Genomic DNA, 13366 nt, shown 5'->3' on the forward strand with positions numbered 1-13366 from the left:
AAAAGCAACATTGCTTTTACAATTGATTTTAGTTTCCTGACTTGATGGATCATAACGCTCAAGAAGAATTGATAGGACAAAAGTGTATCACAATAAATGTTTTGACTTTTGATCAACACCAGAGCATATTTGACATTTTTGGATTCATTGATTTTCAAAATAGTTTTATTTTTAGAATAACGATTGACCAATTGATTGGAAGACTTATTAATTCTGCTCTTACACTTGTATTACCAGCTGTTGAAATGGTTTACATATCAACATGTAACAGTGGCTTATAAAAGAACAGCTGCCAGACAAGTTCCTGTTAGAGGTGTTTCAGTTATCTGTGTCAACAACAGCTCTTGACGGTCTGAACACTGAGAAACTGCCAGAACATTAGTCATATATATTCAATGTTTTCACTATCCTTGTGATCTTTTATTTTTGTTGCATTCCTGTTGATGGAATGCTGTGAATGCAGGGGTCACCTGAACAAAGATTGACTCAGTCTGCTGGAGTGAGCATTTAAAGCTGAGAGACAGGAAATGAAAAAGATGTGTTGTCAGAGTGAATAAATGGCTGATTGGATAATAAGTACTTTAAGATTCAGTACTTAAAGGTGGGGTAGGTAAGTTTGAGAAACCAGCTCGAGATACACTTTTTGTTATATTCCATGGAATGCTCTTAACATCCCGATAGCAATGAATATCTTCAGTGCATTGACAAAAAATCCATAAAAAAATATCATCTGTGGAAGCCATAGTACTGTAAAAAGCACGACCAATCATTTTAGCCGGCCCGGGATAAAATAACTGGGTGGCCTACCTGCCTGTCAGCCTTCCATCTGTGCACAAACTTATCTCGTGCCCTCATTGGTCATGTGCGCGTTCGTGTGTGTTGGAGGAGGGGCTCTGTAAGGAAGTAGCAGATTTCTTCCGGCTATGTATTTTCAAATTCTAGCGCACTCAAGCTGGTTTCTCCAAAATTACCTACCCCACCTTTAACCTGTTAAGCCCTGGAGCCCCCCCAACGTTTTTTTTCGAGACTGTGTCTCAGGGCTTCTTAACATTTATGAAACTATTAATGTGTAGCACCAGATTAACGGGAAGAATCTCAGCTAACTGAAGATATGAACCATTTTTACCAAAACAAAACACAAGTCTCATAAGAAGCGTCTAAATGACCCCTGAGCGAAAAAATGCAAACTGACTTTGGCACAGAACTCAAGATAAAGATACCCTTATTACTTATCGTAACTACACATACAATATATCCGATTAAAGCTGAGACTCCACAGATTAGGTATAGTATCATCACTGAGCGATCCGAACTCGCGACAGGGGAAGCAAACACAGACATCACAACACGTACCTTTACGGAGCTTTTACGGGAGATCGTCTCACCGTAGCTGTCAATCTGATCCAAAGACGTGTTCAATGGCATTAAAACGAGAAAAAACGCGGCTGAATCGGTTAATCCATAGGTTAATAATGTGTCTGTCGCTTTGAAACAATTATTTATAATCCATAATTCCATTTTTATGTAAACCTTTGGCTCTACAGGGAGAAAAAAGCAACAATCTGCCATAGGTTTAATTATTTTGGAATAGGCTTAGTGATGTTTGAAATGACTTAATTCTATATATTAGGGGTGTAACGGAGCTTACACACGGCGTGCGTTGAAGCTTCAACGCTTCTGCCCATTCACTTTGAATGGGGTGACGTCACGCTTCGCCGAACTGCATTGTGGGAGCAAAGTGCAGAGCAATGTTCTACTTTTGAAGCTTTGACAGAAGCGTCAGCCAATCGAATCATATGCCAGCACAAGCTCTAGCCAATCAAACCGCGTGCTTGTGTGTCCGGGGCGGGAGATTCATGTGATTGGTTGTTGGTCGAGCGTCAGACACGCCCGCCGGCAAGCTTCAACGCACGCCGCCGTGTGCGTAACGGTTCACAAACATTTCGGTTCGGTACGTACCTTGGTTTTTAGGTCACGGTTCGGTACGTTTTCGGTACAGCAGAAAAAATGATCACAAAACATAAAATATTATTTTTGGGTTTTTAATTATTATTAAACTGTGAATAATGTATTCACTCAAATAAATACAAAATATAATAAAATAAACATTAAGGTGCAGCATTTCGATGAACTGAAATAATCTGTATTTGAACTGTACTGTACTAGTACTCACCTAAGCAGCCAGCTTGACACTAGGACTTGCTTGCTTGTCATTGTATTTTCATGTTTTTTTTAAAGAAAGATGAGCTTGTCGAAAGGGCAGATCTGCTGGCACTAACAATGTCTCCTGCTTAGCTGCTAATGGTAGCCACCAGAGTGTATGCAGCTTCCGGTTTTGGCTATGCGTCACTCTCACTCCTTATTTGGTAACGTGTTTGTGTGTGTAGAACTTTCCCTCGATTCCATTGGCTCTAGCGGTTATAAAGAGATTTCATTCGTCAAAATCGACCAAGGGGGGCCAGAGATATGGAAAATCCACCCAAATGACCCCAGAAGTGTTTTTTTTGTTGCTAAATCTCTCTAAAAAGTCAAACGTTTGGACACACCTTCTCATTCAATGTTTTTTTTTTTATTTAAATGTATATAGGTGTAATTTAAATCCCCCCCCCCGGAAAAGGAAGAGCAAGAGTTACCTCTGCTGCAGAGAATAAATACATCAGTTACCAGCCTCAGAAACCACAAATGAAAGCACCTCAGATTAGAGCCCACATAAATGATCACAGAGCTGAAGTAGCAGATAATCTCAACATCCACTGTTCAGAGGAGACTGCGTGAATCAGGCCTTCATGGTCCAATTGCTCCAAATATCCACTACTGAGCATGAACAACAAGAAGAAGAGAATTGTTTGGGCCAAGAAACACAAGGATTGGACATTAGACAGTGAAAATATGTACTTTGATCTGATGAGTCCAAATTTGAGATTTTTGGTTCCATCCGCCGTGTCTTTGTGAGACGCAGAGAAGGTGAGCGGATGGTTTCTGCATGTGTGGTTCCACCGTGAAGCACGGAGGAGGAAGTGTGTGGGGGGGGGGGCTTTTCTGGTGTCACTGTTGGTGATTTATTCAGAATTCAAGGCACACTTAAGCAGCATGGCTACCACAGCATTCTGCAGTAGCCAGCAAAATATAAATCATATTCTGGATTTTTTTAACACTTTTTTTTGTGAACTAGATAATTCCATATGTGTTATTTTATAGTTTTGATGTCTTCAGTATAAATCTACAATGTAGAACAAATTAAAATAAATAAAAAACCTTGAATGAGAAGGTGTGTCCAAACTTTTGACTGGTAGTGTATCACTGGTTATAGTTAGTGATCCATTAATGTGTTTTACATTTTGAAGAAGAGGCAAGATGAGTGCCAGGTATTTCCATCCATAATTATACATCAAAATGCATTAGGTAAATTCAATTTTTCGATCAAAAAATATGAACCTGCAAAACAACGAGTGAGTAATCTTGTGAAATAAGTGTAGTGAGTGAAAGTAAAGTATTTGCTTTCAAAATATAGTGGAGTAAAAGTACAAAGTAGCAAAAAAAGTAAAGTACATGCACTTTAGAAATGTACTTAAGTACAGTACTTGAGTATATGTACATAGTTACTTTCTACAACTCACATTTCCTACAGCGAACAAAGCTATTTTCAAGATTCAAGAAATCGGTATAAGCTATAAGGGCTTTAGTTGGTTTGCAGTACAACAGGAACTACAGTAAGTGAGCATAGAGAAACACCCAAGTCAAATAAGTGGGGCAGCTAAGAAACTGAAACAATTCCAGGTTTGGGTCTCAGAGCTATTTCAAGACATCGTTCTACTTGACTACAAGATCTACAAATCTCAAGTGTAGCCAAATTCATTTTGTAACAAAACAGGCTGAACTCCATCAAATTAATTCAAAAACCATGTACCAAATGTTTGAACCCATATAAATGTAGCACATATATCAGGGGTGCCCACACTTTTTCAGCTTGGGAGCTACTTTTAAAATGACCAAGCCCATAAGATCTACCTACAGGGCCCTGCCCAATCTGTGTCGCGAGCGCGCTCTTCAATACAGGTTAGCTCTGAGTGTTAGCGAGGCTTGCTAATGTAAACAAAGACGTCCAAAACACGTCAGGCATTGTTTCTGATAGCAACTTTCTGTGGGTCCGCCGCCGATTTGACGTCAGATCGGATGGAATCTGTATCCGTTCGTTGTACACCCGTTTTTAAAAGATTTGGGTACGGAGGAAAAGAGAGGGGTTTTATTTTCTGACGCTGCGCGAGTTCCCCGACACACCGGGGACACATATTTATGTATAAAAGACATCACAAAGTGCATTTTGCATGATAGGTCCCCTTTAAAGAGAGCTGGACTGGCTGTGTCTCAGTGTCTGAGAGGGAGAGAGCAGCTCCACTCAGGCTGTAAATCCTGTTATGTCACAGATGATCAGCGGGCCATGCAGCGGATGTAGAGCATGTGGAGCAGAAAGAGAGTTCACACAGTGACCATGAGGATTACATGCCCTGTAAAAGCACATCCTATTGGTCCGAGTGGGATAAGGCGATTGTAATCCGAGTTGCTATTGGAGACGGTTTGATTAAATCTTGTTGATTTGGAAACAGTCCCATTTTTCCTACTTGGATCCCACTCATTGTTGACATCTTTGCGTAAGCAACATGGGCAACACCCATTTTAATGTAAATCTGAAAAACATATTATTACCTATCCTTATCACCTATATATTTTGCATACATATAAAATACCATTATAAACAGGGGTGCACATAACTTTCTCAGTGAGGTACTCAGATGAGTACCTGGAGTCAGTGTTTGGTACTCCAACTTCTGGCTCCACTCAAAGTTATTTGATGAAGCCCTCTGTATCGCGAACGTCAACGAGGGGTGGGGTGCTAGTGGAGTACTTCAGGAAAGTCGACGCGGAGGGGGGGGGCTAGTGGAGTACTTCGGGACCACAGAGTGTGAACGTTGTGATCAGCTGTTTTAGCGCAGTTCTCCAGTTAAGGGGGGGGAGTCTCCCTCCGCAGCCGGTTGGCGTAGTTTTGGCACAATTCCGTTGTACAGACCGACGTTAACTGCAGCCCTGTCTGTGCACACGGAGACCGACTCTGCCGATCTAACCGCCTTCTGGAAAAGCTTCACAAGTACGTCGGTACGCAAATGCGCTTTGTGACACAAGTAACGGTACGCATTTCAGATTGTTGCCGCGCATGCGTACCTGCGTACCAGTTATGTGCACCCCTGATTATAATGACTTTTTTGTGGTTTTTAAGGGCTCTACAGGGAGAAAAAAGCAACAATCTGCCATAGGTTTAATTATTTTGGAATAGGCTTAGTGATGTTTGAAATTACTTAATTCTATATATTAGGGGTGTAACAGAGCTTACACACGGCGTGCGTTGAAGCTTCAACGCTTCTGCCCATTCACTTTGAATGGGGTGACGTCACGCTTCGCCGAACTGCATTGTGGGAGCAAAGTGCAGAGCAATGTTCTACTTTTGAAGCTTCGACAGAAGCGTCAGCCAATCGAATCATATGCCAGTACAAGCACTAGGCAATCAAACCGCGTGCTTGTGTGTCCGGGGCGGGAGATTCATGTTGTTGGTCGAGCGTCAGACACGCCCGCCGGCAAGCTTCAACGCACGCCGCCGTGTGTAAGCTCCGTAGCGGTTCACAAACATTTCGGTTCGGTACGTACCTTGGTTTTTAGGTCACGGTTCGGTACGTTTTCGGTACAGCAGAAAAATAATCACAAAACATAACATATTTTTTGGGGGTTTTTAATTATTATTAAACTGTGAATAATGTATTCACTCAAATAAATACAAAATAGAATAAAATAGACATTAAGGTGCAGCATTTCGATGAACTGAAATAATCTATTTTAACTTTACTGTACTAGTACTCACAAAACATAAAATATTATTTTTGGGTTTTTCATTATTATTAAACTGTGAATATTCACTCAAATAAATACAAAATATAATAAAATAAACATTAAGGTGCAGCATTTCGATGAACTGAAACAATCTGTATTTGAACTGTACTAGTACTCACCTAAGCAGCCAGCTTGACATTAGGACTTGCTTGCTTGTCATTGTATTTTCATGTTTTTTTTAAGAAAAATGAACTTGTCCACATTGCTTGCTGAAAGGGCAGATCTGCTGGCACTAACAATGTCTCCTGCTGTGGAGAACACCCTCTCGCTAGGGATAGAGGTAGCAGTCAGATACAGCCAGGTAGCGCTTTGCTAACATGGCTACATTAGGATATTTGGCGTTTGTAATAGCTTTGGCACGGTCTGAACTTTTTGCTAGTGTTGGAGGCTTAAATGCTAGTGGGAGTTGGGTTTGCACTTCAGTCATTTTTCTTTTGGTACCGGTGATATTCACGTTCGGGCAGTGGCGGCGCCAGAGATTTTTTGGGGGTGCTGCTTGATGTTTCATAGAGGGTGCTCAAACATGTAGGGTTTCCCATTAATGTACCGGGCACTACAGTGGAATGTTCTACTGTAACTCCCCACACGCACATACACAGTACACCTGCGACTGTTACAATGAAGGCTCGATAATCAGCTCACGGCATATAGGTGTAAGCAGGGGTAAAGTGGGTGGACCTAACATCCTCTAGTGTTGAAGTTAAAAGCATCAATCTGGTGCACTTTGAGAGCAAAATGAAGAGATCTATGGATACAGTACATCTCTCAACACCCATATGAAACAGACCTGTAAGCAGATTTTATTTTTCTTTATGGATATTTTACAAATCACTCCCCTTTTTAAACTGTAGTCTTGTTTTACTGTCATATAGTATTTCATACCTGTTTTTCATGTATTCTCTTATTTTATATAACTATAATGATCGTATGAAGGTGACCAAACCGTTTGAGACCCACTGAGATAACTTAGACTAAAGTTAACTATCTAAACACTCAGAGAGTCCTTTAGCTCACCTGAGCCTCTCAGTCTGTCAGCAGAGGACTCTCCTCCAGCTTGTTGTGGAACAAACAGCTCCTAATGTCCGTTAGTGCAGCTAGCTAACCAGATGCTAACAACACGGTCCCTGCCCCTGGTGCCCCATGGTCCCTGCTGGCACCGGTACACTCTCTCTCTCTCTCTCGCACCTGAGATTACTTCCAAAAAGTTGTTCACATTCTCAATCTTTTACGTTTAATGTTATATCCGAACCGAAGGGCCCATACCGAATATTTTCGGTACGACTACGTATACCGTTATACCCCTACTATATATTGATATTTGACTTATTGATCCTCTTAGTCAGCACTTTTCTCAATGCTCTGAATGCTTTTAACCTGGAAAATATGTGAAGAAGATTTCAAATGAGAAATTGTCTTAATGCAACCTCTCCATCCCGGTTTGATCAGCTCAGATTGTATTACAACTACTATTTTATTAAAGGGGCCCTTTTATGCTTTTCAGGCTTTTCCCTCTCCTGCAGTGTGTTCTAGAGGTTCTTGTGCATGTAAATAGTCTGCAAAGGCTAAAATCCCAAACCTCCCCCCCCTACCTGAAACGCATCCATTGGACTCCTTTGTTTACTTCTGTGACATCATGACTTCACTACGTGCTTTTATTGGCTAGCGCCCAAACGTTATACGTGATAGGCTAAGGGGCCATACATCTCTAGTCCGCTGGCCAATCACAACAGAGCCGGCCAGCTAACCAATCAGAGCAGACTGTGCTCTGGTTTCAGACAGAGGGTGAAAATGAGCATTATAGGGCCCCTTACACCTTCATTTATTCAGGGGAAGTTTACTGAGTAATGCTCACCTCTTCAGGAACGCTCTGAGTCCAGGTGTGATGGATACATCTTCTTTTTTGCTCCACAGATCACCAGAAGTTGGAGCGAGAGGCCCGGATCTGCCGCCTGCTAAAGCACACCAACATTGGTAACTAGTACTCCCTATATCTCTTCCTTTCTTTCCTCTCATGATGTCTCAAAAAGTGTTTAATGTATATCCATATGTTTCGGCTTCGGGTTAGCCCTCAAGAGGGTTTTGAATTGAAACTTACTATATCCATAGTCAATTTCATCCTGTTCTCCAGGGTTTTTCAACCTTTTTTCAGCCGCAAGTAAAATAGTTACGACGCGAGGAGCGTGCACACACACGGTTGTGGCTGGTCTCAAATGTAATGTAACCACTGCAAATTAACACAGAATTCTTAGAGAAGAATCAGCAGGATAGTGAGTAAACCAGTTTACATTAATATACGACTGAATGTGGGGATTCTTTCAGTACTGCGGCCTACAGCTGCTGTATAGTATAACAACATCTCTTTCACTTCATGGAACCCCTGCAGCATGTAAAGTCAGAAACAATCATGAACCAGCAGCCTCTGAGAGGTTTCACCAGAGTGCAGGGCCGCTAACGCACAGCCACTTTGACCTCATCAGATCTGCTAAAAACCGCAGCTGCTGCTACAGTCTGAACTCTACACACATCTGATGTTCGGTTATCACTTCATATTCTGGTTTTATGAAGGAGTCGTCCGGTCAGCTGGGCGCATATAGTTTCTATGGAAGTGTGTTCATTGACAACAGTGGACTTGAGCATGTACAAAATGCGGTATGTGTACAGCCACTTATGTGAAGAACTGCAAATATTATTCCTCAGAAAACAAATGGAATATCGCCCCGGTGCGCTCTGGCAGTGCTCCCCCCGGGAACGCAGGAGCCTTAATCTGAACTCATAATATTATCAAAGACATCCTTACTTGGCGAGTAAGATCCAGAATTTAGCACCGTCGCCTCTCAGTCTGCAACTGAAATGGTGATGTTTCATTTAGAGATTACTTTAAAACTTGTTGGGACCATGGCACTGTTGGATAGCTTTTACACACTCCAAGCAGAACGGAGCAGCTGCGCTCGGACCCCGGTGAAAGTTAATCCAAACAAAAGATAACCTCCGCTGAATCCCCTCCAGCTCACCGTTTCTACTTTCTTTTGACCACCTCTCATACTAGGCTCTTCATCTGGGTTAGAAGTTTGTCCAGGACTCAACTCATAGTCTGTGTTAATCACTTCAGGGTTTATTTAAATTACTTTATGGGTGTCTTAATACATAATCATATATTATTATAGGTTAAGTGATTTCTTTTTTGTATTAATAATCTAGTGTTAAATAAATGTATTGGAGTAAAAAGGACACAATTTTCCTACAAAATGAAGTGTATATAAGTAGCATAATGTGAAAATATTCAAGCACAAGTATCTGCATTTTTTTACTCGGTACAGTACTTGAGTAAATGAACATCACTGAAGAAAAGTGAATACTGGTTGATTCCAGAATAAATCTGAAATTGTATATTGATAACTCGCAGCATCTCTCCAGCCTGCCTCTCTTCACAGTCACTGCTAGCAGATAGTGTCTCATTACTATTCCATTCACACTTCATTCAGCGGGAAAGCCCTCATTATTTCAAGGTCGTCATGGTGCTGATGGATCTCAGATGTCAATCAGGAGACTCGCTAACGGAGACGTCAGGGAGTCTAGGGGGATGTCCCTTTGAAATCTTCTCACCCATCCTCTCATGTGATGTATTCCATCATAAGAAGTCAATCTTTGAGCCAAAATCAATTGTATCTGAGTGTACTAAGTGGCGATAAATGGAAAATGTTCATGTTCACTAACCTTACTGGGCTAGAATGGGGTTCCAATAGGATAATATTAGGGTCACAATAGAATCAAATCCAGGCATCGGGTCTAACTTCTTTTGAACACATCTTATTTTTCACAAACTGATTATTGCAGAGAACCTAATTCAAATTACACAATTTAGCTTGAATCTTTCAAATGAATGAAAACATGTCATTTCCTTGAAAGCCCCGGGCACTTTATCCAGAAACAGCAACATTCTGATGTCTAAAGTTCTGAACCACACTGAGAGAAGACCCCTGCCCCCTGAGTTTTTTTGCTGCCTGTAGATCAACGTCCTGAATAACTCTTTCCTTCCTCCTTATAGTGCGGCTCCATGACAGCATCTCAGAGGAAGGATTCCACTATCTGGTCTTTGACTTGTAAGTGCAGGTTTTTTTATTATTTATCATCACATTAATGCACATTTGAGAAACCTTTTTTATAATTATTATTATATATCTTTAAGCATACAAATAAATTAATTTCAAAAAGGGAATATATGCCAGATTAACTAAAAGCTAACTTCCACCATGCAGTCCCTGGGCAGGTACACACATAACAAGTGCCTATCACACTAACAATTAGAACAGATCAAATAAAGATGTATACATATAATTAGTACTTTAGTCATAAATAACTAAAACTTTACAATGAATCTCCAATTACAGTAATATTAAAGGTCCCATGTCATGGCCATTTCTACTGATCATAGTTCCATTGTTGAGGTCTACTAGAATAGATTTATATTGTGCAATTTTCCAAACTCACATTGGTTTCTCATACAGCATCTCTGTATAGTATGTGTATTCACTCTCTGTCCTACACGGCTTGTTGGAGCTCCTGCCCCCCCCCCCTCCCTGTGAGCCCACTGTGCTCTGATTGGTCAGCTCGCCCACTCTGTTCTGATGAGTCCACCACCGTTACAGCTGAACATCAGTGATTATGTGTTACAATGGCGTTAGCAACCAGGAAATGACACCAGTAATGACAAACAGATGAGAATGCTGCGTGGGGTCTGGGTGCCGTGTTGGCGGGACGTTGCGGGGCTCGCTGCTGGAGCGGACAGTGTGAGCTGGCTTGCTGGTGTTGTTTCCTGGTTGCTGCGTGGGGTCTGCGGGACGGCGAGGCCCGGCGAGCCCCGGCCCGAGCTCGGCCGGAGCACACACACTAGGGCTGCTCGATTATGGCAAAAATCATAATCTCGATTATTTGGGTCAATAATTGATATCACGATTATTAAAAACGATTATCCATTTACTTTGAAAATATCAATTTATTAGAGAAAAAAAATGTGAACAGTATGTTTTTAACAGTTGATTACCCTGAACTCTAAGTTTAATTCAACTGAAAAAAAAAAAAAAAAAAGTAATTCAAAAAAGAAATAATAATAATAAAAAAAGTATCGTTTTAATTCGATTACGTTGCTTTAGTAATCGTTGCAAGCCATAATCGTAATTGCGATTTAAAATACGATTAATTGAGCAGCCCTAACACACACACACCCGCAGCCTGGCTGTGGGTCTGTGTGTGCTCGGACCAGGCCCGGACCGGGCCTCGCCGTGTCCCGCTGTCTCAGGCTGAGTCCAGACTGAGATATCCGCGGAGCTGAAAAAGAAAATGTCCAACGAGGCATTCTGGGGCAGCATAGACACGTATTTTCTGTGATAGAGTTTTACTCGCTACAGGGTGTACTTTGAGGGTTTGTGACTTTGCAGACCGTTTACATGCATAAAAAGCTACATAACACACAAGGGGACGGGTAATAACCGGAAAAGCATGACATGGGACCTTTAATGTTGGCAAGACTGGTTGGCAATATCCTTTTTTTTGGAGAGTGACAAATCTGAGCAGGTTTGAAGATCAGCTGGAAGCATATTTCAATGTCTGATGGCTGTAAAAGAGGAAGCAGATGCTCAGTGGGATACATCTGCGTTTAGGGAAGATGATATAGTATTGGATGTGAGTAAATCATGGTGTGCAATTTTGTTGCTTCTATGGTTAATGCGTTCCTAATATGTTTACATTTAAAGATGTGATATTTCAGTTTTCAACATTTGTTTTTGATATGTTCTTTAGGTCATATATAAGGTCACTCCTAGATGTTTTACAATATCAAACATGACACTCCACATGATTTAACATGAGCCTCACTCACTCACTCAGTCACTCACTCACTCACTCACTCACTCACTCACTCACTCACTCACTCACTCACTCAGTCACTCACTCACTCACTCACTCAGGAGATGTAGATCTGACCGCCTCCTGTCACTGAGGCACCATGGGAGATCAGATGTGGCGTGATCACCTCCTCTTTCCTCTGTCTGTGCTCACTCATCACTCCCCATGTTCTCACGCTGCACACAAAAACCCACAAAGATACTCGGGTACAGGATTTATCACGGCATCATGCATACACACTGAGCCAAGACATCACGTATAACCTTCGATAGTAGAATACATGTAGACACCATTATTCACTCATATGTTGAATTACTTATTTATATAAATGCTTTTCCTACTGTGGCCTGTCCAATGTTCAAGGAGCTTTAAATAACACCTTAAAGTACATTTAGTCATACTGACATTCAGTGGTGGAATGTAGTAAAGTACATTTACTCAAGTATTGTACTATGATATAAGTATAATTTTTTAGGTACTTGTACTTAACCTTAGTATTTTTATTTTACTTCTACTCCAACACATTTTGGAAGCCAATAATTTTACTTTTACTCGAAAGTTGAGACATAATTATAGGATAAAATATCCAACAGCATGCAACGGAAATAAAATAAGCTCAACCTTTACTATCTGTGATAAAAACACGAATGCATCAATAATCATCATCATCCAGGAGTTTAATATACTTTATGATTTTGGAATAGGAAAGACTGTAAATATGCTTTTTCTTTAAGTTAATTAATTCTGTAATCATCCGCTAGTCTAGATGGTCCACATTTCAGTCTCATTTTATTGTAACCCTCATATCCTGAGCTTTCTTTGTCTCGGCCTTCCTTCTTTTAAATATCTTTCTCTCTCACACCATCCTCCTCTCCTGCGGATCGTCAGCTGTGGTTTGCAGTCCTGGAGGAACAAAAGGAAATTGCTTCAAATATAAATTAAACTCTGAGGTTTACTTTGTTTGGCCACAGGCAGTAAGATAAGAGCAGAGGGTGTTCTTTTCTTAGCTCAAAGATAACACAAGGATAAAAAGCATTGCTTTTCCTAAAGTTAAAATATGCTTAAAGGACGACAAGCCACAACAACAGGTGTGCCAGGTAATGCATACGGACTACTAATGGATGACAACGCTTATATATTTGAATCTCCTTGAATACACATTGTTAATCACCTTAAATTGTGACCTAATATGTATTGAGAAAGTGCCAGTATTGATACAAGCTTTGAAAAATCATTATGCAGTCCAGATTTGAACTAGAAAATGCATTTCCTGCAGAAAATGCGTGTGAATGCTGTAAACTGTGAACATTTGTGGCTGAATTGAGCTGAAAATGCAGAAAAAGCTGAATATGTTATTAGCTGAATGGTAGCTGCTTGTAGCTACAGAGACCAAGTCAGTGTGTTGCTGAACTTAGCAGAGAAGTGAAATGATTTGAATCACAATTGTTACAGCTCAAATGCATTGCAATGACTTTGTTGAAAACTTGAAAGTGAAATGTTAAACTGGAAGAGGAGGAAAAATAGTGAA

General features: G+C 40.8%; 1 protein-coding gene across 12 annotated transcripts in view; it reads left to right on the forward strand.

Annotated features, from left to right (window-relative positions):
* camk2d1 (calcium/calmodulin-dependent protein kinase (CaM kinase) II delta 1) overlaps window positions 1-13366 on the forward strand; it is a 105221-nt gene that overhangs the window by 42551 nt on the left and 49304 nt on the right. For all 12 annotated transcript variants that reach the window (XM_034130930.1, XM_034130932.1, XM_034130931.1 and 9 more), the window contains exons 3-4: window positions 7849-7908; window positions 9983-10037. In XM_034130930.1, the coding sequence (XP_033986821.1) occupies window positions 7849-7908; window positions 9983-10037 (115 nt within the window). The remainder of the gene's footprint in view (window positions 1-7848; window positions 7909-9982; window positions 10038-13366) is intronic.

Source organism: Trematomus bernacchii, unplaced genomic scaffold (assembly GCF_902827165.1).
Source record: "Trematomus bernacchii unplaced genomic scaffold, fTreBer1.1, whole genome shotgun sequence".
Classification (NCBI taxonomy): domain Eukaryota; kingdom Metazoa; phylum Chordata; class Actinopteri; order Perciformes; family Nototheniidae; genus Trematomus; species Trematomus bernacchii.